The 24,295-nt window shown below is 62.7% G+C and overlaps 1 protein-coding gene across 6 annotated transcripts in view; it reads left to right on the forward strand.

The window, feature by feature from the left end:
- The window catches only part of ANO1 (anoctamin 1), an 80,263-nt gene that overhangs the window by 32,040 nt on the left and 23,928 nt on the right, over nt 1-24,295 (forward strand). For 2 of the 6 annotated variants that reach the window (XM_039235527.1, XM_039235524.1), the window contains 7 exons: nt 3,152-3,216; nt 3,896-4,030; nt 7,048-7,208; nt 18,640-18,722; nt 20,850-20,861; nt 21,419-21,490; nt 23,444-23,521. In XM_039235527.1, the coding sequence (XP_039091458.1) occupies nt 3,152-3,216; nt 3,896-4,030; nt 7,048-7,208; nt 18,640-18,722; nt 20,850-20,861; nt 21,419-21,490; nt 23,444-23,521 (606 nt within the window). The remainder of the gene's footprint in view (nt 1-3,151; nt 3,217-3,895; nt 4,031-7,047; nt 7,209-18,639; nt 18,723-20,849; nt 20,862-21,418; nt 21,491-23,443; nt 23,522-24,295) is intronic. The other 4 variants (XM_039235522.1, XM_039235526.1, XM_039235523.1 and 1 more) reach the window with 3 other exon arrangements.

The raw sequence follows: 24,295 nt of genomic DNA on the forward strand, positions 1-24,295 counted from the left end.
GACAGCTGCAGGGTGATTGATACTCTTTTCTTGGCAGGAAGAAAGTTCCACGGAGGGAAAGTGGTTGTGTAGAGAGGCAGGGTGTACCCCCATCTGCCACGTGTACCAGTGGATGGTGGCCAGCCTGCTGTCGGCCAGTTTCCCCGGGCAGCGGTGTGACATGGCCACGCCTTTGAGAGGGGCTTCCGTCCCCCAGCAAGATCTCTGTCCCTCTCTGTCCCTCTCTCCTCCGCCTGGCCCCGTCTCCGGTGCGCCTCCCAGCCCGCGTGGGGTCCACAGCAACAGCTTGACTTCGGCCCAGGGGAGGAAGCTGCCCGGGCCACCGATGGCCGTTTTGCTTTCCCAGGGGTGCTCTGCACCCTCGTCAAAGTTCGCTCTTGACAGAGTGAAACTGGGGTGACTTTCCACCCTTTTCTGCACACTGGGGCCTGCTGAGACACGGCGAGCCCCAGGTCTCTGGCATAAGCCCGTGGGGACCCCCCCTAATGAGGGGGGAAGGACAGCCTGTCATGGGCTCAGAAGGGAGGGGGCCCCACCAGACCCCCACCTGCAACTCGGGACGCGGACTCAGTCCGAGGACGCCCACTAAGGGCCCAGCAGAGCCCACATCTCAGCACAAGAGTGGAGCTGCTACCTCCTGGGGAGACCCTCGCACCCCGTTCTTTAGGGGGCTGCAGAGGCCGCCCACCGACCAGCCTGGCCCTTAGTCCTCCAGGACGCGGACCCTGTGAACGAGCTCCGAGCAGAGCACTCACAGAAAGACTTAAAATCTAAAGAGAGCTCCTCTGACAAAGATCAGAGCAGGCAAAACCCAGGATTCTGACCAAAAGGTTTGCTTACGCTTTCCCGAGGGTGCACTTGCTTCTCTGAGACCTTCCCTCCCGCTCTGAAGGGGCGCGTACGTTGACCTCTGAGCAATCGCAGCGCTTGCCTTCTCCCCTGAATATTATTTCTCAGAGCTGCAGAGGATCCCGAGGACACGGAGGGCTGCAGGGTCCTTTCTAGGGACCCCTGCCTCCCCGGCCTGGGGAAGCAGGACCCCTCCCAGTGAGCCGCTTGCGCACGGTTAATTTTCAGAGAATTACTTGAAGATCTTTGCATGCGCGTGAAGCCACATCTGTCAGCTCCGGCCTGCGGGGAGGTGGGGGCAGGTGTGTCCGTCAGCTCAGGCCGCTACGGCAGAACCACAGACGTTTAAGGTCTCTCAGTGCTGGAGGCTGGGGGTCCAAGGTCCTGGGGTCAGCAGGGCCGAGTTCAGGGGAGGGCCCTCCTCGTGGCTTGCGGGCACCTGCTGTCTCACCATGTTTTCCATGCGCACGTGGAGAAAGAAAGCTCTAGCGACTCTCTCTTTTTTAAGTTTATTTTGAGAGAGAGACAGAGAGAGTGGGAGGAGGGGCAGGGAGAGAGGGAGACAGAGAATCCCAAGCAGGCGCGGGTCAGCGCAGAACCCGACACGGGGCTCGAACACAAAACTGTGAGATCATGACCTGAGCCGAAACCAAGAGTCGGACCTTTAACCGACTGAGCCCCCCGGACGCCCCTCTAGTGTCTCTTTTTATAAGGACACCAGTCCCTTCGGATCAAATCCTGACCTGCACAGTCTCATTTAACTGTAACTACTTCAGCCAAATACATCTCCAACTACAGTCATATTAGGATTAGAGCTTCGACATAATGAATTAGGGTGGGCGGGGGAGGGGACACGCACGCGATCTGTAGCACAGAGCGTTTGGGGTGGGGTTTCCACGGGACCAGAGCACGGCGTGAGTCTAGGAGACCCACCCGCCAACATGTTAGGTCTAAGTGTTACGAGATGGGGAAGGGCACAAGGCCAGCCGTGTCGCACGGAAGAGAGCGGGAGCCCCCGGGCTGCGCTCACGCCTGCCCCTCCTGCTTCCTGTCTGATGCCCGCGGCGGCCGCACACAGGGGTCCCGCTGCCGCGGCAACTTGGCTTTGAGTTACGGTTAGTAAAGCACCGATTGCCACCCGGGTGGGATTTCTTTTTGAAAACTAGCAGTCCTGAAGTGGTGTCTTTCCCAGGGCACCGTCTGCGTGTTCATACAGGGCTTTCAATCCACCAAGCTCATTACCGTCCCTGCCCAGAGCCTGGGGGCGAATGGGGTGTGGGCAGATTTCATGTATTTCACGAAGCCGCGCTAATCAGACAGCCCATCTCGGGAGAGAAGCGTCGAGCTCTCTTTGTGTCCTGTGAGATTTTTAAAAATCTGGCCACCGGTATTTCTCTGCTCCCCGAGCCTGGTGGTTTCTGTCCTTTATAAAGAATGACATAGGGTCTGACGGCCACGAGAACTCTGAAAGGAAAAGCGTCACAGGATTGGGCTGTTTTATTTTTATTTATTTTAATTTTTTTAATATTTATCTCTGAGCAACAGAGACAGAGCATGAGTGGAGGAGGAGCAGAGAGAGAGGGAGACACAGAATCAGAAGCAGGCTCCAGGCCCTGAGCTGTCAGCACAGAGCCCGACGCGGGGCTCGAACTCATGAACTGTGAGATCATGACCTGAGCTGAAGACGGATGCTTAACCGACTGAGCCACCCAGGCGCCGCAGGATTGGGCTGTTTTAGATCAATTCCAGATCAAATCATAAGGGTTCCAGAAGCTTCCCTCCTGTCCTCACTTAAAAACGCAGCCCGTTCTTGCTCAGGACGCCCCCACCTCCACTGGGGCCACCTGGTGGCTCAGTTGGTTGGTTAAGTGACCAACTTCGGCTCAGGTCGTGATCTCACGGTTTGTGGGTTCGAGCCCCGTGTCGGGCTCTGCACTCTGGAGCCTCCTTCTCTCTCTGCCCCTCCCCTGCTCACTGTCTCCCTCAAAAATAAACATTAAAAAAAATTTTTTTAAGGAGGCCCCTACCTCCTCCCATGCCAGCTTAGCTCCTACAGCGATGGGTTCTTTGAGACCCTTATGGGAGCTGAAAGGTCTGAGGGGGTCTCCCCTGACAGAACGGGAGCCCCGGGGCACAGGGCTGTGTCTGCCGTGCTCACCTCCGAAAGCCCAGTGCCCAGCACGGTCCCCGGTGTGTGGCCGGCTCTCCAGTGTTTGTTGAATGAATGGATGGTGCACCTGTGAGCTGAGACTGGGAAGTAAAGCTACGTTTTCACTGGCCTTTGCCGCTTCCTCTCCCCCAGCTCCTGTATCAAGAATGGGCCAGTTACGGGGTCTTCTATAAGTACCAGCCCATCGACCTGGTCAGGTAAGGGGGTCCCCAGGCGCGGGCAGACCCGGCTGCTCTGAAAGAGGCCGTGGGGGGCAAGGTGCTGGTTGGCAGCCAGCTGGACCGGTGTCCCTGTGTGCTTTCACCACACTGAATGTTCCGCACCTGGGAGCCTGTCTGAACTTGACCTTGGGTAGGGGGCCCCAGGTCCCCCGCGGGCCCACAGATGCTTTTCCAGCCGGTTCACCCGCTTCTCCCAGAGCCGCGGCCCGGCCCCACCGCGCTGGGTAACTGGAGAGGCTGCTTGCATCTCCGGGTTGGGAGGAGGAAAAGCTCGGTGCTCTCTCCCCGGGGCAGGAAGGGGAGCCGATGAGGCGACGTATGTCCTGTGGGGACTTGTAGACAGGAGTCCAGCCCATGAGAATTCACGTAAGCCCCTCAAGGTGCCAGAGACCCTAAATACGTTCTCGCGGTGCCTCTGCGCTCATGCTGAGGGGACCACATGACGTCCTCCGGGACCTGGGACGGAGCAGACGCCCCCCCCCCCCCGGGCAGCCCACCGCCCCACTGGCAGCGCCCCACCTTTCCGGCGCTCTGAGGCCCCCCCACCCCAGTCCTGCTCGGGAGATGCCGGGCCCCATTTCGAGGTGCTCCTTTTGCGGGGCGGGGAGGGGTGTGGGGTGATGGCGAGCGGGTCTCCGTTTGTCCCGCGGCGCAGGAAGTACTTCGGGGAGAAGATCGGCCTGTACTTCGCCTGGCTGGGCGTGTACACCCAGATGCTCATCCCCGCGTCCGTGGTCGGGATCATAGTCTTCCTGTACGGATGTGCCACGGTCGACCAGAACATCCCCAGGTAGGCGGGCGCCGCCCCCGTCCCAGCACTCGGCACCACCCCCTCCCGGGAGCCGCAGCCGCAGGCCAGGGCGGGAGGGGCGCGGCCGCGGGCTCGAGAGCTGAGCGTGGGAGACGACAAATGAGCATCCGACTGCTTCTCATTCTTTGGAGGGTTTTCCCCCCTTTGAGTTTTCAGTCACCGTGCGGTGAGAAGATGCCCTTCTTCCCGGTGAGCTCAGGGAATGAGACACACGACTTGCCTGGACTCAGGCGAGTCCCTCTCTTCTCGCCTGGGGCTCTGGGACGTGGTGCAGGGTGCCATTCCCCGACGGGCACGTCAGGCACGGGGAGCTTGTGGAGGAAGGAGGCCGGGGTCCCCGAGACGGCCTGGCCTCGCGCTGGGGTGTGGCTGTCCCCAGATGGCAGCCAGAACATGAGTCAGGCGGTGGGAGCCTGGAGGCCGCTCCTCAGTGGGCACGGATTCTCATCCTTTCCGGCTGGTTCCTTGACTCGCTAACACGGAGCCAGAGGGAGCTGTGTCGTATGCCGGACAGGCCCCGCCTCTGTCAGGGCCGCCGGGCCTGCCTTCCACAGGCCTGCAGTCTCTCGGGGACGATCCTAGGACGTCACTTTCTTCCAATGCAGCCCAGAGTCTCCAGAGCAGGGCTGAGGCTCGGAAAATTCATCTGTAGTTCCAGGCAGTAAAGTTCAGATGAGTCTTTACCTGGCCAGGAAGGTGGCTCTTTACGACCCGGCGGCACAGAAAGGCCATATCTGGCAAATTTTTGTATAAGTAATGCTTTGGTTCATGAGTAACACCTAAAATATTCCACCCACCCGGAATCAAAACGGTAAAGGAATCTGGCTTAGGTCCCCTCCAGGGTTATTTTGGGCACCGACAGGCCAGAGGAAGCTTGTGTCTTTGTTGGCTAATGTGACATCAGGTCACCAAGCTTGGGTCCGACTGCAGCCATCAAGGCGGCCTGGGTGTGGTGGGGATTTACCTGCAGAGCGCTGAGGGACATGGCCAGTGGCCGGGCACCCCGGGGACTTCTCTGCCTCGCTTTCCCCCTGCCCTGGAGGGCAGTACCGACAGCCGGAGCCTCACCCCGGAGGCTGTGCCCAGGCAGGTGTATGCTCCCCTACAAGGGTGCCCGGGTTCCCCAGGCCGGGGCCCCCGCCTCCTGACGCACGGGAGGCAAACAGCATTTACTGGGGATTCCAGAAGAATCTCGGAGCTTCTTGCCCTATGCCCGGTTGGTGCTGTGGGCGAAGCAGGAGGTGTGTGTCCCCTCGGAGTCCCATCTGCCCTGCCCCTCGGGGGGCCGCCTGCCGGCCCCACCCTGCCCACCCACTCCAAAGAACAGACTTTCCCGTGCCTGGTCTTTATTTTGGCTGCAGGTGATGAAGGGAGCGGCACAGGGCTTAAAACCAGCAGAAAAAAGGCTTCTTGTCCGGCTGGCCTTGTGTATGCCAACAGGGAGGAGGGCTGGGCGGCGAGCACCCCCCCCCCCCACAGGCAGAGCTGTGGGCCTGGCCCTCCCCGGCCCCCACCGGCCCGCCAGGCCACCGTGGCCCCAGGCGGCGCGCTCACAGTGGGGCCTCTGTCAGCAGGAGAGCGTGGGTGGGGCGTCCCAGCCCCTCTCACACCTGCCACCCAGGGAGGGCCGCGAGCAGAGGAGGCTGGGCGCCGGGCAGGGCGTGCACCCTCACGCTGTCCGTGCCGGGTCAGCCCCGGGAAGTAACGACGAGCAGCGCTGTTGAGGGGCTTCGTGCGCTCTCCCGTCTACTCCTCCCGACAGCCGACTTGGCGGCAGCTTCATTCCCAGCACCCCCACTCTTCCGTGGGGAAACTGAGGCCCGAGGAGTTTGAACAACCTGCCCCGGGCTGCACTGAGTACAAATGCCGGAGCCTAGGCTCAAAGGCAGAACTGGCTGGCTGGACGCGGTGGGGGGGGGGAGTGCCCACCACGTGTGTGCGCCAGCGCCCCCCACCCCCCCACCGCCAAACACGTCTGCGCACCGCCCACCACCTGTATGTGCCAGAGGCCCCCCCCCGCCCCTGCCAACCACGCACGAGCAGTGCCCTCCGCCTGTGTGTCCGCCCCCTCCTCACCCCGCACACACACCCCGTCAGGCCGCACAGGTTACAAAGGCTAGAGCCGAGACCCAAAGCCAGGGCCAGCCGCCTCCAAGGGCCGTGTCGCCCACCGCCCGGGTGTGCCGGCTCCGCCTTGCCCCCCACGCACGGCATCGCGCCCCCGGGCGCCCCGAGGCGGCAGCCTTGCTACGGTCCAGCTTCGCGCCTCCAGGGCCCGGTACAGACCGGGCGCGCGCGGCCTGTGCACTGTGTGTTTACAGCTGGTGAGTGTGACTGAGAAGTGAGAAGGAGCCAGGACGCCCACGGTGCGGGGCTGAGCAGGGTCCCCGAGCTGCTCAGCAGCTGTTCCTTAAACACCGGCCGCTGCGGGCCAGGCACGATCGGGCGTAGGATCATGTGCACCCGGAGACAAAACACGAAAACGGCCCCCAGTTCAGCGCCTGGGAAAGAGCGCTCCTGCCTGGTGTCTATCCTTAGCCCAGCGCGTGTCCAGGTCAGCAGGGAGGAGAAAGTTCAGGCCAGGCCAGAGCTGGGAGGGCCTTGCTCCAGCCCCCCTCCTCGTCTTCCAGAAGGAGAAACTGAGTCTGGGGCTGGCGGTTCTGGCCAGGGGCACAGAGGGCAGGCATATTCCGAGGAGGACCCAGGAGCAGTCGGTGAGGGTCGTGCAGGGCGTGGGCTTTGCAGGTAGAGACCAGGACCCAGTGCCCACGCTGCTGTGTGACCCTAAGCAAGTGACTTTCCCCCTCTGGGCTTCTTTCTTCATCTTCAGTGAAGATGGGCTGATGCTCGTGCTCAAAGTCGGTCTGGGCCAGATGGACGCTCCCACAGGCCCCTGCTCACGCAGCTGATGGCGTTTGAGTTTCGGTGTCCGTCCGTGTGAGCGTCCGGGCCCGCGTCCCGGCCCGGGGTCTTGCAGCCTGTTCCCTCTCTTCCAGCATGGAGATGTGTGACCAGAGACACAACATCACCATGTGTCCTCTGTGTGACAAGACCTGCAGCTACTGGAAGATGAGCTCGGCGTGCGCCACGGCCCGGGCCAGCCACCTCTTCGACAACCCCGCCACCGTGTTCTTCTCGGTCTTCATGGCCCTCTGGGGTAAGCGGAGCGCCGCCGTCCGGGTACTTTGGATGGGCCCCTGCCCGCCCTTCCTTCTTGAGACCGTCCACAGGCAGCGTTTGCCAGGAGCCAGCGTGGGAGGGGGGGCCGCAGGGACTACGCCCCGTTCTCTGCCGTGTCCCAGAGCAGCCTGGCTTTCCCAGCCCAGCCACGGGCCCCTTACGAGAAGCCGAGGAAGGCGCTTTGCTCTTAGAAAAGGCCCTCTTTCCCGGGACCGGGATCCTTGGGCCAGGAAGGCAGGCGCTTCAGAACTGGGAGTGCCAGGCGATGCGGGCACTCATCGGGGCCGGCGCCCGGCCCTGGGGCACGTCCCTCATTAGATCCTCGGAGCTTCCCTGCGGGGCCCACGTGCCCACCTCACGGGGAAGGACACCAAGGCCCAGAGACGGTTGGTGTGAGTTTCCCAGCATCGCTCAGCTCCGGGGCATCCAGAGCGAGCTTGTGGCCTGTTTCCAGAGCCCCTGCCCTGACCCGCTGGACTCCAGTGCCATCCGAGTCCAGGGCATTGTTCTCTAAGATGCTTCCCTCGTCTGGTACCCGACTCCGATGCGGGGGGCGTGGGAGGTTGGTGAGTGGTGGCTGGGTGCGTTTCGGCAGGTGTTTTTGGATTAGCAGACAGGCCGTTCCCTCCTCTGTGGCCCCGTGTCCCAGCTTTGCTGGGGGGTGAGGGGGGTTGGGACTCCGGTCCTGGGCAGCAGTGTGCAGACCTGCCCCCTGGGCACCAGAGCCCCAGTCCTTGCCTCTAGGGGCTCCATCTAGTAGGAGACAGAGCTGGACACGGAGAGGACACAAGTCAAGAGGTCTGGAGGAGGAATCAGGGCAGACTTGCTGGAAGAGGTGTGAGCCCCCGAGTTGGGTTCTAAAGATGCGGAGGGCAGACGTGTGGCGCAGGGACTCGGCGTAGAAACAGCGGCCTGGCAACGGCCCTGCTGGGGCCCCTTGGGGCCTCACGTCACTGCCGCGCCCCCCCCCCCAGGCTCTGCACACCCATCATCGTCCCCGTGCACAGTGGGCGTGCGAGGGGCAGGGCTGGGCCGAGAAGCTGCTCAGTTTGCAGGTGGGGACGGAGGCTGGTGGTTTGGGCCTGTCAGTGTGGATCAGATCCGCGCAGATCGGTCAGACAGGGAATGCGGCACGGGAGCTTCCTTGCTCAGCGGAGCGGGCGTCAGAGGCGTCACCAGAACCCTCATTCGGGAGCATTCTTCAGAATCTCAGAATCCTCGCGGTCGGGACCTGCGCCCGCCAGCTGCCCCGGGGGTGCCGGCCGGAAGCTCGGGGAGGTCTGTCGCGGCAGAGGAGGGAAGGGACGACAGGCGTCCGCGGCAGAGCAGGGCCGGTGCCCAAATCCTCACTGGGCCTGAGCCCGCCCCTGCCCGGCCCAGCAGCCCCCGCCCCTGCCCGCGAGAGTCTGTTCAAACCCAGAGTGGTGTTTGAGAGAATCCTCAGGCAGCGGCGGGGGAGGGGCTGAGGGCACTGCCCGGCCTGGTCTCCCTGGAGCAGCGGGTTCGCGTTGGCTGAACCTGGGTGGTTGGGGGCGGGGGGCAGGTGACCTGAGCGGTGTCTCAGGCCCGGGCGCCGAAGGCTGAGCAGGGGGGCTGGCTCCCCGGCACGTTTCTGCACTTGCTGGAAACAGAGCTGGGGGCGGCTGGGGTGGCCGTCCGCTCTGGGACGGGTCCTGGTGAGGATGTGAGCTGGGGCGTCTCCCCTCAGACGCCGTGCAGACCCCCACCCGCCCTCGAATCTAGAGAGCAGCTTGGTGTCCCTAAGGGGTCCCCCGCCCCGAAGCCTCGTGCCCGACGCCACAGTCCCCCACCCCTGCCTGCTCGGTTAAGGGGGTGGCTCTCAACCAGCCCCCTGGCTCCTTCCTGTTCAGGGTCCCGGCGCCCGTGGGGCCGCCAAGCCAGCACCCGCCGGTGCTCCGTAGGGTGACTTGCGAGCAATGGCGGCCTCGCAGGGCCGAGCTCCTGAGCTGCTAGGAGGTGGATCAGTGGCCCTGAGACTGTCGGCCTAGGCTGCCCGGCAGGCATTGAAACCCCGGGGACTCGGGCCCCACCTCTGCCACCTCCTCCTCACTGAAACTCGCAGCCTCCCTGTCTGTGAAACAGTGTGGCAAGGCTCAGAGGTGCTGGCCACGGAGCCTCGGCCACTGCAGGGCGCGCAGCTGACCCAGTAGGGGTCCTGCCGCTGACATCACACCCACTGGCAGCGCTCCCTACCACATGGGGCAGGGAGGGGAGTAAAGAAGATGTATGTGATCGTCTCTGGCCGAGGGGAGCTGCCTGTGCTTGGGGAAGCCTGGGAAGCAAAACTGATGTTTCCGCTGCCCTCGGAAGATGACAATCCAGGATTCAAGTGGGAGCAGCATGTGCAAAAGGCCCTGTGGTAGGGATGCAGGGCCTGGTGCAGGAGCCTGCCAGGGGCAGGGAGCAAGTGGGAATGGTGCAGAGGATCCCAGAGACCCAATAAGGGCCCGCTATGAAGAACTTAGCGTTCTTACGGGGACGCATCAGAAGCCAATGAACCAGGCCTACTGTGTTGAAGGTGTGTTTGTGTCTTAATTCTGGAGTCAGAGGTAGCAAATGTAGGGGCAGCTTGGGAAAAAGTGAAGGGAGGGCTGACTCAGCTGCAACGGGGACGCTGGCCAGGGCTCTCACCCGTGACCACAGTGAGCTCCGTGGCAGGTGCTTGGGCCACTGGTGAGGAGCGGGGTGACCCCGAGGGGGCACAGCGCGGCCGAGCAGGGAGGGGGCCTGTGGGGAGGGTCAGAGCAGCCGTCAGGAGACCATGCCGCCCCCGTCCCCAGCCCCGGGCTCCCCGGCGTTGTCCTGCCCAGCCCACTTTCCCCGGGGGGTGGGGGCGCTCTAAGAGGGACCCGGCCCCCAGACTCCAGGTGACCACGGAGAAAGGACTCGGGCTGTCGCTTCCTCTCTCACACGGGCCACTCCCGGGGGCTGAGGAGAGGCCGCAGGTGTGGCCAGGCCGTTTTGTGTGATGCACGAGCAGTACGGTCACCGCGCACCCCCCACCCCGCTCAGGAACAAGGCCCGCAAGGGTGTCAGTCGGCTTCCTGGGCTCTGCCCGTCCCGGCGTGGCCCCTGCGTGGGGGGCAGACAGGCCCCGGGTCCCCAGCGCTCGGTCGTTCTCTGAGGCCGGCCTCCGCACACGCCGGCTTCCCCCAGCCTCTCGGAACAGGTTGGAGCTTACAGGTAGCGGCCTTTCTCCTCTGCGAGCATCGCTTCGTGTCCATTCTCTCCGCGTCCTGAGACGCTGTTCCCAGGCAGGGGAGAGGCCCCGGATGCGCCGGGCAGAACGAACCGCCTTAAGCTGTAATTAACGCTTCCTGCTGAAAGCTGTGGGCACCCAGGCCTCGGAGACAGGCGCCAGGTGCGGCTCTTGCCGGGAAGGCCCTGAGAGCTCCGCTGGCTTCCCGCCATCACACGTGTCGTCTTAGAAGTACCAGCTCCGCACGGCCTCCCGGGAACGCGCGAGGACACACGCCGGGCTCTGCACTCTTTCTTGGGCAGTCACCGCAGCGGGGACGCAGGCCGCGCCCGAGGCGGGGGGTGGGCCAGTCAGCCCGGCTGTCGGGACGAGGCCGCCGAGACCTGTCCCTCGCTCGCTGGGCTCTGAGTGGCCCCGAGCCCCCACGGCCCGTGCACACCCAGCTCACAGAGCGCGTGCAGGACTGTCCGTCACCCTGGCCCCCAGGAGCTCCCGCCCAGACCCAGCCCGGCCCTGCGCCCCGAATGGCAGCGTCTGGGCCCCCCTGCACCGCGTGTCTGAGCCATGGGTCTTGGCCCACGAGTTTAAACACCGACGGCCCCCCTGTGGTTCTCACGCTGGGTTCCCACAGGCCTCTGCCAGGGTCCCCACCAGACGGGACGAGGCTGCGGCAAGCGGGCACGCCTGCACACAGCCCCTCCTGGAGCCCGCCCCGGGGTGCCCGCCCTGAGCCCGGCCACGCGGTCTGTGCCGCACGTGCATCTCCTGGGCCCAGCTTTGCTTTAAGACAACAACCGCCCTATTACTGATCCTACATTCGGGGGCCCATCTGTAGCGTCTGGGGACTCAGTCGTTCTGTCGGGCCAAGCGGGAGGCTTCCCGGCGGGAGAGGCGGGTGCGTTAGCGACATCAGCGCACACGTGTCGGCAAAGACAAGTGCCTGGCAGCCCGGGACCGGGCTGGACTGCCTGGTGACGTGTGGCCGCGGGGGGCGGTGAGGCGGCTCCGCGCTCCCGGACGTCTGCTCAGAGCGGGACTCGGACCCGCGCAGTAGTCAGCGTGACCTCACGATAGACGCCGTCGCTTCTGTTCACGGCCAAAGCGGTTCAGTCTTCCAGGCGAGGCCGTTTATGAGATCGTGGCCACCAGCTCAGTGGCGGGGGGGGCGGGGAGATTTCCAAGAGGGAGCACTGTGCGGCGCTGGGCGACACCTGCCAGGGAGGTGGTGAGCGCCCCGCTCCAGGCGGCATTCGAGGACCCGCTGCTGGGGCGACTGCACCCGTGGGGAGGCGGTACCTGTGTGTGGTTGTGGTCCCACCGCCCGTCCTTGCCTGTCTGGCCCCCGAGCCCCCCACCCCCGCTCCTTGTTCTCAGCCTGGCCCCAGGAGGCTCCGGGCAGAGGCTGAGGCACTTGCTGGCCTGGCGCACGGCCTCCGGGCCCCTGCTCCCAGCTGGGAAGGTGCACCTGGCAGCGCAGACTTGCCCGCAGTGGGGCCGATCCCACCCCGGGTCGGCTCTGTAGCAGGCTGGTCATGCAGTCGAGCGGGTCTCTGCGCCAGTTCCCGGGCCAGACCCGGGTTCCGGTCTCTCCACTCGGTCACCCACCAGCTGTGTGACCTCAGGCAAGTTGCTTCTGCTCTCTGGGCCCCAGACTCGCCGTCTGTAAAATGGAGATCGTAGCACGAGCCACTCGGAGGGTTATCGGGAGCCTTGGGTGCGTCGTTCCTGGTGACGTTCTCGGGGCTGTGCCTGCGGCTGCTCAGCACCTCGTGTTGGCTGCTACACTGGCTCAGCGAGCACTTGGTTTTTTGAAAATGTGAGAACAGCCTGGACCCTATAGGGGGCTGGAGCTCCTGGGTCACCCCATGCTTGGGGGCCTCTGTCACATATGTCACTTCACCCCATTCAGGGGAGTCCTGCTGTCCGCCAGGCATCGTGCTGAGCAGCTTGGGTGCGATGCTCAGTAGTGCCCCCAGTGGCCATAGGAGGTAGACAGTGTTATTGCCCCATTTGACAGATGAGCACATCGAGGCGACTTTCCTGGCGAACCAGGAAGAAGAGGCACATGTGAGACGGAGCCCTGGCTTCCTGACCCTCCAGCCCCCTACTTGGCCGCTCATCCCTCCCCCACCCCCACCTGCACTGCGAACGCTCTCCAGCTGACACGCGTGCTGGACACGGGCCTTTCCTGCCCCATGGGATTACCTCAGCGCTGTCCTCACCTGGGCAGCTTCCCCGTGCACCCCCAAATATGCCTGCTGCCTCCCCTCAGAACCTGCCCTGAGGGTGACGGTGTGCCAGACCCCAGGAGAGAGCCCTGCCGCAGATGACCTCGGGGCTCCCCAGTAGCCCTGGAGGAGGGTCTCGGTGGTGATTCTCCAATGGGGACACTGCAGCACAGAGAGGGTGTCGTTTGCCCCAGATCACACAGCTAACGTCTCTCCATCGGCTTCCTCCAGTTCCCTCTCTCCATGCAGACATGTCCAAGCTCCGTTCTGTGCGCTCCTGGGGGAGCAGAGAGTTTCCCAGAGCCGGTCGTGGGGGGCAGGCAGGGAGCCACGCGGCTCTGCTGGCCAGCACTGCGGGGACCTGGACACATTCTGCGCACCTGCCCAGGGAAGCCAGCGTGCTCTGGTCACGCTTCTTTCAGCACCTACTATGTGCAGGGCAGTGCCGTTTCGTAGCCTCAGAGGTGTTGGCCAGCCTTCGCCAGGACCCGGCCCTTACCGGTGCCCGGCCCTTACCGGTGCCTGCCCCTTACCGGTGCCCGGCCCTTACCGGTGCCCAGCCCTTACCGGTGCCCGGCCCTTACCGGTGCCCAGCCCTTACCGGTGCCTGCCCCTTACCGGTGCCCAGCCCTTACCGGTGCCCGGCCCTTGGTAGAAAATCGTATGCTTCCATCCCCCCAGATGTATGGAAAGGGACAAATCTGTGTTTCTGATGGCTGCCCCCGCCCCGCACACACCTGCTCCAGCTTCCCTTCCACCACCGGGAACTAACAATGTGCTTGTCTGTCAAGTGCAAGTTCAGTGTACACACTCCCATTTGGGGGAAAAAAAAAACAAAAAAACTGCACCACTCCCGTGAAGCCCTTGCTTCAGGGAAGAAGGAGCTTATTGTGAATCGAGACCGAAGCAACAGGAAGAAGCCTGGGGGCCAGGGCGCTGGTGGTGCGGCCCAGACCCCACCAGCGGGCTGAGGGAGGCGGCGACGCCCCCTCTGTCCGGCCTTTGCACAATCACTGTCACGGCTAATCAACCGAGTCCTCGAGGTTCGTTTTCTTTAAATCCCTTGTTCAATTATTTGTTCGTTTCCCTCTAGGGGATCGTTTTCCCACCGGTACGTCGTCTTCCCTGTGTCCTTCCTTGTGTCCTCTGGCTGCTGCCATATCTGCTGGCACAATGGCACCGCCCCCAGACCCGCCCCTGCCTGTAGGGGGAGCGGGCGACGTCCCCTCCTGCGGCTCCAAGGCTCCAACCCCGCGCCCGCTCGCAGTGCGGTCCGCGTGCTGGGCGCTGACACGCTGGTCCCGGAGGCGTCAGCAACCTGCCCCCTGGGACTTGTGACATTTATAAGGTGTCACACAAAGCAACTTGGAGCCTCACTTAGCTATTTGCTGGGATCGATTTTCTGAAATTAGGGCATAATGATGGGGTTTTAACGGCTTGTCAGTTCTGGGCAGAACAAAGCAGGTTGTTTGAATTGAGCCCCGGCTGCGGGAAGGTGCGGAAAGGGGGGCTCTGGCCTTGATGAGATGGCAGAGCTGTGATTGAGATCCGTCCCCGGGCTTCCCGGCCGGTTCCCCCAAGCCGGGGGTGAGGTGTGTAGGGAGAGCTGTTCGGCTGGCGGGGGCTCACGCGGTAACTCTTGCTCGCAGTGAATAAGTAGGGGGGACTCGCAAGGAAAAGAAGGGCTGGGGGCCGTTGTGCCGGAGCCCCGCCCCCGTCTGTGCTCACGGGCGTTTTCAGGATCCCCGCTGCTGCTGCGGCTCTCGGGGTGCGTCTGGCCCCCACGCAGGAGCTCTGGTGGGCGGCCTTTCAAGGAGGATGCTCCCCTGGGCTGACGCTGAGCCCTGCGTCCCCCCAGGGCCCCGGACGCGCTCGGAGCAGGTGGCAAAGGTTCGGGAGGACGGACGGTGGAAGGGTCGCTGTTTGCGGACCCTCGCCTGCCTGCCTGCCTGGGGGCGCCCTGGAGTCTGAGTCTTACAGCCCTCGTTCTGCCCCCGCGCCCCACCCTGCGCCCCCAGCCCTCGGCCACCACCAGTCCCGTCCGCCCTCTGTAAACATTCTAGGTGCTCCCGTGAGTGCGGCGCCACCGTATGTGGCCTTTTATCCTAACCAGACACAGTGGGGATCCTCCCGCCAGAGCCACGTCCTGGGAACGACTGTCGCGGAGTCCTGAAGCCCCCGAGGCAGGCTCTGTGATCAAGGCCGCTGTGTAGACCGGGGATGGGGGCGGGGGGGAGGCGGCCTGGGGCTGCAGGGGTGAGGGGGTCACGTGCCCAGGCTCACCCCGGGATTTGATCCGGGTGGGTCCTGAGTCCTGTGCTCGCCTGCCGCCTCTGGGCTCCCCTACAAGAACGTGTTTGTCTCGCGTTGTGTCGCCGAGAAAAGTGTTTGAAGAGAGAAGAATTGTAGTCCCCGCACCTGCTTCCGTCCTGGCCTGACTCCCTCTCGGCTGTGTCTCTGCGCCCCGCTGCCCTCTGGGCTCTGGATCTGGGCTTGGCTCCCGGGCCCGCTGGTGTGGGTCGGGGGCCGCTTTGCCGTCCTGTGCCCTGACCACGGTCGGCACACGGCTTGCCCTCGGATGGGCGGGAAGCCACCACCCCGACCCCCGGCCAATCCTGGCATCCGTTCTGGGTCCGGGTTTCCGCTGCTTTAGTTGTCACACCAGCAAGAACCTCACGGGGAAGTGAGGGAAGTGAGGGGACCTCGCAAGGGCCACCGCGATCCACGTGGTGGGGGTGGGGGTGGGGCGCAGCAGCACGGCTGGGAAGGAGGGAAGGACAGACACTCGGCTTCTTCCTGCCTTCCCCAGCCGAGTCGCTCACGGGGGCCCTTGAGCTGAGACCCCGGGACCGGCCCCTGCTGCCGGCCACGCCTGAAGTCCCTGGTAACCGTGCCCTTCGCTCCAAAGCCAGAGTGGACCCCTCGGGGCCGGAGTCCGGCAGGGGCGCCGCGGGGGGCACCGCGGGGGGGGCCGCGGGGGGGGGTCTGTGGCCAAGTGGGGAAGGCACACCTGACCTTTGACGATAGGTGGTCTCTCCTCAGCTCCCGCCTTTTGGTGCCAATGCTTCTGATTTTTAAAGAGGCAGAAAATTAATTATTTTATATAAAACGTGCTTATTTCTTAAACATAACCAAGGCCAAACGAGGCTGGTCTGTATACCAAATCCTCTCCAGGCTCCAGTCCTGGACCTTGACACAGAGCCCTCTGGGGGAGGATCCTGGTATCTGTCTTAAGACCTCACAGCGCCTGGGGGCTCAGTCGGTTGGCTGAGTCCGACTTCGGCCCAGGTCATGATCTCACGGTTCGTGGGTTCGAGCCCCATGTCGGGCTCTGTGCTGGCAGCTCAGAGCCTGGAACCTGCTTCGGATTCGGTGTCTCCTTCTCTCTCTGCCCCTCCCCTGCTTGCACTCTGTTCCTCTTTCAAAAATAAACATTAAAAATGTTTTTGGAAAAAAAAATAAGATTTCATGCAGAAATTCTAAGCAAGCGTGCCTAGAAGCAAATACCAGGTGCCCAGCTGTGCAACCTTGGGCAAAGTAGTTAAACTCTCTGTGCCTTTGTCTCCTCGTCCATAAAATGGCAATTCAAGTTTGCTCTAAGTCTCAGAGTACTCATTTTCTCAGTGATGCTGATCCCCTGAAGGACTGTCAAGTACTGGCACAGAGGACCGGTCGGGTGCGGCGGGTGAGTGCAGACCCTGGGGCCAAATAGAATCCAGTTCAAACCCCAGGCCTGCTGTTATCCTGCACTTGACCTTGGGCACTGCATTCAACCCCGAGTGTCTGTGGTCGTTGGTAAATCCGTGGGTAGAAGTCGTTCCTACCGCGTGGCGTGCTTGCGAGGGTCGGGCTGAGCCGTCGGTGAGTTCCGAGCCCGGAGCGCGGGAGAGGGGAGCCCTCACGAGCAGGGGGTGGTGTTAGTGCACTGGCGGAGGGGGGGGTGAGGGGAGGGGAGGGGGGAGGGGAAGGGAGGGGAGGGGAGGGGGTGGGCCCTGGAGGGGGAGGTGGCCGGTGGTGATGGGCCAGCCCAGGAACAGGGCGGGGGGACCCAGGAGGCCGGACGGGCAGGCAAACAGGCCGACTCTCGGGGTGCGCGGTCAGCCCTTCTGCACGTTCCCACGCTCGCTCGGTCCGAGGACTGAAAGGAGGGGCTGCCGCGGGCCGCCAGGCGCAGACGGAGGAGGGGGTGCCTTCCGGAACGGGTGTCGGTGGAGAAACCCCCTGTGTCTTCCTTCCTGGGAGGTAGTACGGCCTCGCCCTGGCCTGGCCCCCAGCGCCCCCGCGCCGTGATGTGGGCTGCTGGGGGGGCGTGGGCTCTGACAGCGCTGCCTCCCGTCATCCCACCTCCCTGACCCGGCCTCTCCTGCTGCTGCTGACCTCCGGCCGCTCACCCTCCGCCCTCGTCCCCTCCGCTCTCCCACTGCCTGGGCCGCCAGCTCCCACGATTAAGTCACCCCCATTTGAAAGACCTGGAGAGGTTCCTGGTTCCTGGCTGGACCCGGCTGGTTGAGCAGCGCGTACTTGAAGCGCCGCCGCTGTGCACAGACTCCTGCGAGCTCAGAGGCCGTGTTCTCGCCCCTCCCTAAAGCAGAGGAGGGGGCTTCTGGACGGGGGGGGGTGGGGCTCTGGATGGAGGGGGGCACTTCTGGCTGGAGGGGCACTTCTGGATGACTGAAAGCCCTCTGAATCCAGAGACGAGTTGGCCTCAGACCCCCTCCTCGCCAGTTCCGAAGCTGCGTCCTTTCCCGGTGAGGGACCACACGCCGAGCCCGCCCAGACCTCCGCAGCTGCCCACCTCACTTTATTTCCACGTTGACACCGCCGGTTACCAGACAAGCCATTTCACTCCTCCGAGCCTCAGTTTCCTCCTCTGGAAACCGGGAGATGGAACGGCACCTCCCTCCTGTGATGACTGTGGGAGGGTTTGGGGTTCTCTTGTTGTTGGGGGGTTTACTTTTTTAAGTTTATTAGTTTATTTTGAGAGCAGGGAGAGAGTGTGCCCCAGTGGGGGAGGCACAGAGAGAGAGAATCCCAAGCAGGCTCTGCACTGTTAGTGAGTCCCAGTGAGGGGCTCGAACTCATGAACCATGAGCCAAAGTCGGACACTAGACCGACTGAGCCCCAGGCGCCCCTGGGAGGTTTCCACAAGCTCAGACTTCGTGTGACGGCTCTTCAAACAGTGCCAGGCGCCTGCGGGCTCAGCGCTCTGGTTGACGTTGTGACCGTCCTTACCGTGACTCCGGCCCCCAGCCTCTGCCCACCGTCCTTTGGGGCGCAGGGGGCATTGGTGATAGATGATTCAGGCAGTCGTGTCCCCAGTGTTTGTGCTAAGAGCCCTTCATTCGTTCACTGAGTGCTCCTGAGCCCCGTCTGTGCCGGGCACCGGGCTGTGGCTGCGGATCCAGACGGACAGGGCGTCATCCCTGCCCTGCTCCCAGAAGGGCCCCCGTACCGGGAAAAGGCTCATAATGGAAGGTGGTGTGGACACCATGAGCTAGAGAGGTCCCAAGAGGAGTTGGGTTTTTTCTGACACTGAGGGGGATGATCAGGGGCTTCCTGGAGGAGGCAGCATTTGAACCATGTCTAGTCTGTTGGGATTACAGCTAAGAGTGCAGCTCAGCCATCAGACCCTCTCCATGAGTTTAGAGCTTGAGTGAGTGACCTTGGCCCACACCACGCCTTTTGTGACCTCAGGACACCCACCCGTGACCCAGGGGTCCTCAAGATTGACAAAGCAGGATGTTAGGAGGGCAGCCCTGCCTGGCCTCTCGCTGGCTGGCCGAGTAACCTTGGTGGGGACTTGACTTCCTGTGCCTCAGTTTTCCCGTCTGTAAAACGGGAAAGTGAGTGTCCCTGTCCTGCAGGGTCTGAGGGACGGCAGAGCAGGGTAACTCGCGTGAAGGTCTCACCCTCGCTGCCCCTACGTCATCGATGGCTTTGCCTTTTCTCCCTGCCCGCAGCCGCCACCTTCATGGAGCACTGGAAACGGAAACAGATGCGGCTCAACTACCGCTGGGACCTCACGGGCTTCGAGGAGGAGGAGGTGAGTGGGTTTGTCCCTGCGATCCCCACGCCCCGCCCCTGCCCCGAGCCGGTCAGCTCCCAGGGACTCACGGGGAAGCCTAGGCCCGGCTGCTGGCGGCGGCGGCCCCGTCCGTCTCCCTGGGGCCTGCATCTCCGAGCCTTCCGTCTCGAAGCCCCCGAGGACAGCCCGGCCCCCCCGCACTGACCCCGTCACGTCTGGGGTGGCCGGGCGGGTCCAGGAGGGCCAGCCTCGCTCTCCGCCTGCAGTCGGGCCTGGCTGGGGAGGCCCCTGCCCCGAGGCACCCTGGCCACTGCCCCATCCGGAATTGGTAGCTCCGACCAGAATTCCCTGGGGCAGGAGACGGACTAAGGAGAGCGGCCCCCACACTGAGCGCGGACAGGGCAGGGCTGCAGCGCAGGCCCTGAAACTGACTTTTATGAAACACGTGCTTGTTGTTTGTTTTTTATGGTTTCTTAATTTTTTTTCATGTTTTTATTTTATTTTGATTTTTTTTAATGTTTTATTTATTTCTGAGAGAGAGAGAGACAGAGCGTGAGCGGGGGAGGGTCAAAGAGAGAGGGAGACACAGAATCCGAAGCAGCTCCAGGCTCGGAGCTGTCAGCACAGAGCCCGACGCCGGGCTCGAACCCACGAACTGTGAGATCATGACCTGAGCCAAAGTCGGACGCTTAACCGACTGAGCCACCCAGGCGCCCCTGTGTTATTTTATTTTTAAAGTAAACAGTACGGGGTGCCTGGGTGGCTTAGTCGGTTAGGCGTCCGACTTTCGCTTAGGTCATGATCTCAGGGTTCGTGGGTTCGAGCCCCACGTCGGGCTCTGTGCTGACTGCCAGCTCAGAGCCTGGAGCCTGTTTCAGATTCTGTGACTCCCTCTCTCTCTGACCCTCCCCTGCTCACGCTGTCTCTCTCTCTCTGCTAGAAATAAATAAAAATATTTAAAAATAAATAAACTGTACCCCAACTTGAGGCTTGAACTCATGACCCCAAGGTCAAGAATCACGTGCTCTTCCAACTAAGCCAGCCAGGCAGCCCTACATGCTTTTTTTTTTTTAAGAAACCTCTCATGCACTTTCACTGTGACATGGACATCATCTTCCACTGATGTCGTTAAGTCCTCTGTGTTTCCCCACACGCCACGCCCCCTGGGACGGAAGGGCAGGCTCCTGGTCAGCCAGGGAGGCCGGTGCCGGACTGCGTGCCGACAGTGCCGTCGATAGACATGGGGTGAGAGAGCCACAGCGGCTCAGAGAGACACGCGTCCTCAGGCGCCAGGCGGCTGGGTCCCGCCCTCGCCGTGTGACCCGGGCATCTCTGCGCCTCGGTGTCCACGCCTCTCAAATGCACATTGAGGAGTAGTCCTCGCTCAGGGGGCTTCAGGGGGTCTTAAAGGGTCAGTAGATCTGGAGCAGGGCCCGGCTGCGGGGAGGGCCCAGGACCGGGCACCCGGCTACCCACCACCGGCGGCAGCTCTTTCGGGGTGCAGCCCCACGTGGCACCCGGCGCCCTGCCCCACGGCCCAGCCGTCCACCTGGCCTCCACCTGGCCTTGTAACTTTCTGTGGAAATATCCAAGTAGAACAAAAAGCAGCCTTAGCATTCTTTTAGGAGATTTAGAGTGATGTGCCTGTGGTTGGGGGAAAGCAAGGGGCCATGGTGGGGGGCGTTCCCCTTTGTTCCACCCCTCGGGGACCCTCCCCGTGATTTCACCCCGACAGCTCAGAGGCTTGGTTTTAGGGTGGCTGTCAGAGCCGTTGGACACCGGTCCCCACTGGAAGGAGTTCCCCACAGGGAGCCTCCGCCCCCCCAAGGCTGTAGGGCCCCCGGGGGAGCTGGTCACTGAGGGGAAGGCAGCCCCTCCAGGAGGGGTCTGACCCCGAGCTGGCAGCCAGCGCAGTGGGCTGGCCTGCGTGCCCTCCCCCCGAGTCTCCGACACCCCTGGGGCCCCGAAGCCCCATGCGCTGCGGGAGCGACCCGCGCAGCCCCGCGCCCGCCTGGTCCACTGCGTCCACCTGCTTTCTTCCTAGTTAAGAACGTGAACTCAAGAGGACGCGGCCGGTTTCTTAGAAAAACAACACAAAGTAACGCAGTCTTTTTGTTTCTGTTTTTACGTCCTGGTTCCCCGAAGGAGGCGGTCAAGGTTTGGATTTTTGTCACTCCTCTGCCCCCCCGCGGCCTGTCTCCCCGGAAGAGGGCCTCCTCCCGCACCGATGCGTCTGTGCCGCGCGGCTCCCGGCTTCCACCGCGGGCAGGGCTCTCTGCTTCCTCCCCTCCTCCGGGCCTCTCTTAACCCTGTTCTTCCGTTCCAGCGCACCCTCGCTGACCTGCTCTGGGCTCGCCCGAGGCCGGCGCCTCGGGTCTGCCCGCGCTCGCTGACGCGCACTGCCGCCTTCCGACCCCCACGGCCCCCGCCAGACCGTCTCGGGGGCCAGTTCATGGCTGGGCGCTCAGGACGGGAAGTGGGCGGCCGGGCGGGGGCCGCAGCCTCGCGCACACCGCCTGCCTCCGGACGCGGACGCCCAGAGGTCGGGCTTCCCAGCGAGGGCGAGAGTCCTGGACGGGAAGGGGACAGCAGCCAAGCCATGAACTGCCCCCCAGGGCGCCCGAGGCCAAGGGCTGAGTTTGTCTTGTGGGCTCACGTGGAGGGTCGCAATCGCACAATTAACACGGCCCCGTGTCGACTTGGTTTTTTCACAGGATCATCCCAGAGCCGAATACGAAGCCAGAGTTTTGGAGAAGTCGCTGAGGAAAGAATCCAAAAACAAAGAGGTACGGTGGCCACTGCCGGTTGGCTTTCCTAAAAACACCGTGCGCCCGTCAGCAGTGTAGACCAGGGGTCAGCAAACACCCTGTGCTCGTCCGCGGTGCAGCCTGGGAGTCAGCAAGCACCGTGCACTTGTCCGTGGTGTAGACCAGGGCCCAGACTCCAAACAGGGGCCAGATAATAAATATCTCAGGGCAGGGTTCCAATAAAACTTTATCTAACAAAACAAGCAAGGGGCCAGGGTTGGTCCACAGGCTGAAGTTTGCCAAGCTCTGCTGTGGGTCCACCTCCTTGACCTGTCCTGGGGCATCTCAGACCTCAGCCAGCATGTCACCATCAAGGACCAGGTAGCTTTGTAGCTTTTTCACAGGACACTTGACATTCAGTGTGCGCACCCCTTGCACTCGATGTTGAATTATGCAGTCGGAGGGTTTGCCCAACCAGCATCCCCGAGCAAACAGCCAATTCCGTTTCCCTCACAGACGTGGGAATGAGAGAGAGGTGCTTTATGACATCCTCAAGGTCACCACCTGTGCATAATAAGCAACTTTGTTTCTCCCCGAACCTCTCATTGAAACTGGCTGCCTTCTGTGTGCAGCCTCTGGAGTGTGTGGCTGTAAGGAATGTGTTTTCCGTGCCCTGGGACACACGTGGAGTGCGCTGGCCCCCGTCGGCCCCCACCTGCGGCTGGGGAAGTCTCTGTCAGTCCTTGGAGGGTGGGAAACACGCTCCCCGAGCCCCCCGGGCCACAGTCACGCTCTCGGCCTCTGGGGCAGACGAGGTGAACCCTGGGCATCTCCTATTAAGCGTGGTCCGCGGTCAGGGTTTGCTCGCTCCAGGCGCCCGCAGCGGCAGTTGGCCAGAACCCCCCCCTCAGGCCACAGCTCCTGGAGCCCGGCAAGAGCCCGGCTTAGCCCTGCTGCGGCCGGGAAGGGGGTGCATCTCCCTGCACACGCTCTTAGGGTTCGAGTGGGATTGCAGATGAGCGCAAGGGTGTGAGTCGTCACCCCAGATGAGGTCGTCTTTTCAGTTAAACAGATCAGAACGTGTGCACATTCTCGTGCCCCCTGCCTTCGGAGCAGGCGCCCAGCAGCTTTGATCAGGCCCGTTAGACTCTCCAGCTCACTGCCTCCTCCTAGAGGGAGAGTGTGGACACCGCCCTGCGGGCCTCACGGTGGGCCGCCGAGACCTGCGTTCAGTGCGGCCTCCCCCTCCCCCAGCCCGTACGGCCCACGAGACCGTCCACGTGGCTTCACGGTGGCACCTCTTAGCAGTAGGCTTTGTGGCACACATGACATCCATTGAAGTCGAGTGACTTAACCAAGCCCGAATGGCAGATCTGGGCAGACGTGCCAAGGGCGCCTCCCGGACTCTGTGACTCCGCCTCTTGGCCATGGTCATGAGAACAGCAGAGGTGCCCGGTTCCTTCACGCAGGACTCCGGTGGTGACCCCAGGGCTCGTGTGCTTCTGGCGGGCACACCCCGGATTTTCTCCTCTGTTTCATTGGGCTCCTAGCGGCTGCTTTATGGCTGTAATTGCTCCCCCAGCTAAGGCACCAAATTCAGTTATGAAAGAAAAAGAGACCTGCCCCTTATTTGGCATATGAACTTGCACTTCTGGGCGTGGCTTCCTCCACCAGCCTAAACTGCTCAGAGTAACCTGTCTCTGCCTGCTGCCCGCCATCCGGAGGACAGTGGCCATCTCACCAGTGGGCGTTTCAGAGCCCCGCCCGGCCTTCCCCGCTGGGGTCCATCTCGAAAGCCCCGCCTCCCGTGCCCAGACTTTTGCCGCCACCCCTTAGTGGCTCCAAACGCCCAGAACCGGAATCAGCCTTGGCAGCCAGCCCACGAAGGGCGAGCTTGCCGCCGAGGGGGTGCTGGGGTCAGGCCCCCCCGGCCCCCGAGCCTCGCCACACTTCACCCCACGGTGCTCTCTTGTTCCCCCCACCCGCCCTCAGAAGTGCCGGCATATTCCAGAGGAGTCACCAAACAAATGGAAGCAGAGGGTTAAGACAGCCATGGCGGGGGTGAAATTGGTACTTTTCTACTTCGGGGCAACGCGAGTGTTGGCTTGTTTGCCGACGATTGAAGTCCGTTGTGTTTCTCCTCCACGAAGTCTGTTGTGTCCTTTTCTTAACATTCATGTCCACGCCGCTGTGCCTTCCTCCCTCACCCGTCGAGCTGTGACGTGTGTTGAGATGTCACTGCATGGCTACGGTGGGTCCGAGATCGGGGTGGGGGGGTGAGGGGGGGCCCGGTCTTACTTGGAGCTTGTGAATCATGCTTGTCACAGCTGCCTGCTTCTCGTTCTCCCACTAACACGCATGCCCCCCGGCCCCGGACGCGCGGCGTCCATGCGATGCCCTTGCCTGCACTGTCTGACCTGATAGATACATGCATATCCTCATTTAAAAATCCACCCCTGTTCTTGAAACCTCGCGGGTTAGTGACCGGCTGCTACGCACGGGCCCGCCAGACTGGGCTGCCCCCGAGCCAGGGGGCCTTGGGGCCACGAGGCGCCACATTTCACCGTTGCTACGCGGCCGGCAGGTGTTACCTTGCAGAGCCAGCTGCCTGTTTCGGCTTGTCCCGCCGAGGAAAAATAACTATTATGGTCTGGGTGGCAGAGAGCAAAACACCTTAGATCGTCTCACCTCCCACGTGAGACATTGCACAGACGCAGGCTCCTTCTTCCAGACGTGGGTCTCAGCATCTATTTTAGAAAGGCATTGGGCGCCGTGATGCCCTCGACACAGACAAACCACGTTTTTAAACGCTATTTCTACGATTACGTGACGTCGTTTGACAGG

Source organism: Hyaena hyaena, unplaced genomic scaffold (genome assembly GCF_003009895.1).
Source record: "Hyaena hyaena isolate Hyena2069 unplaced genomic scaffold, ASM300989v1 scaffold_98, whole genome shotgun sequence".
Taxonomy (NCBI): domain Eukaryota; kingdom Metazoa; phylum Chordata; class Mammalia; order Carnivora; family Hyaenidae; genus Hyaena; species Hyaena hyaena.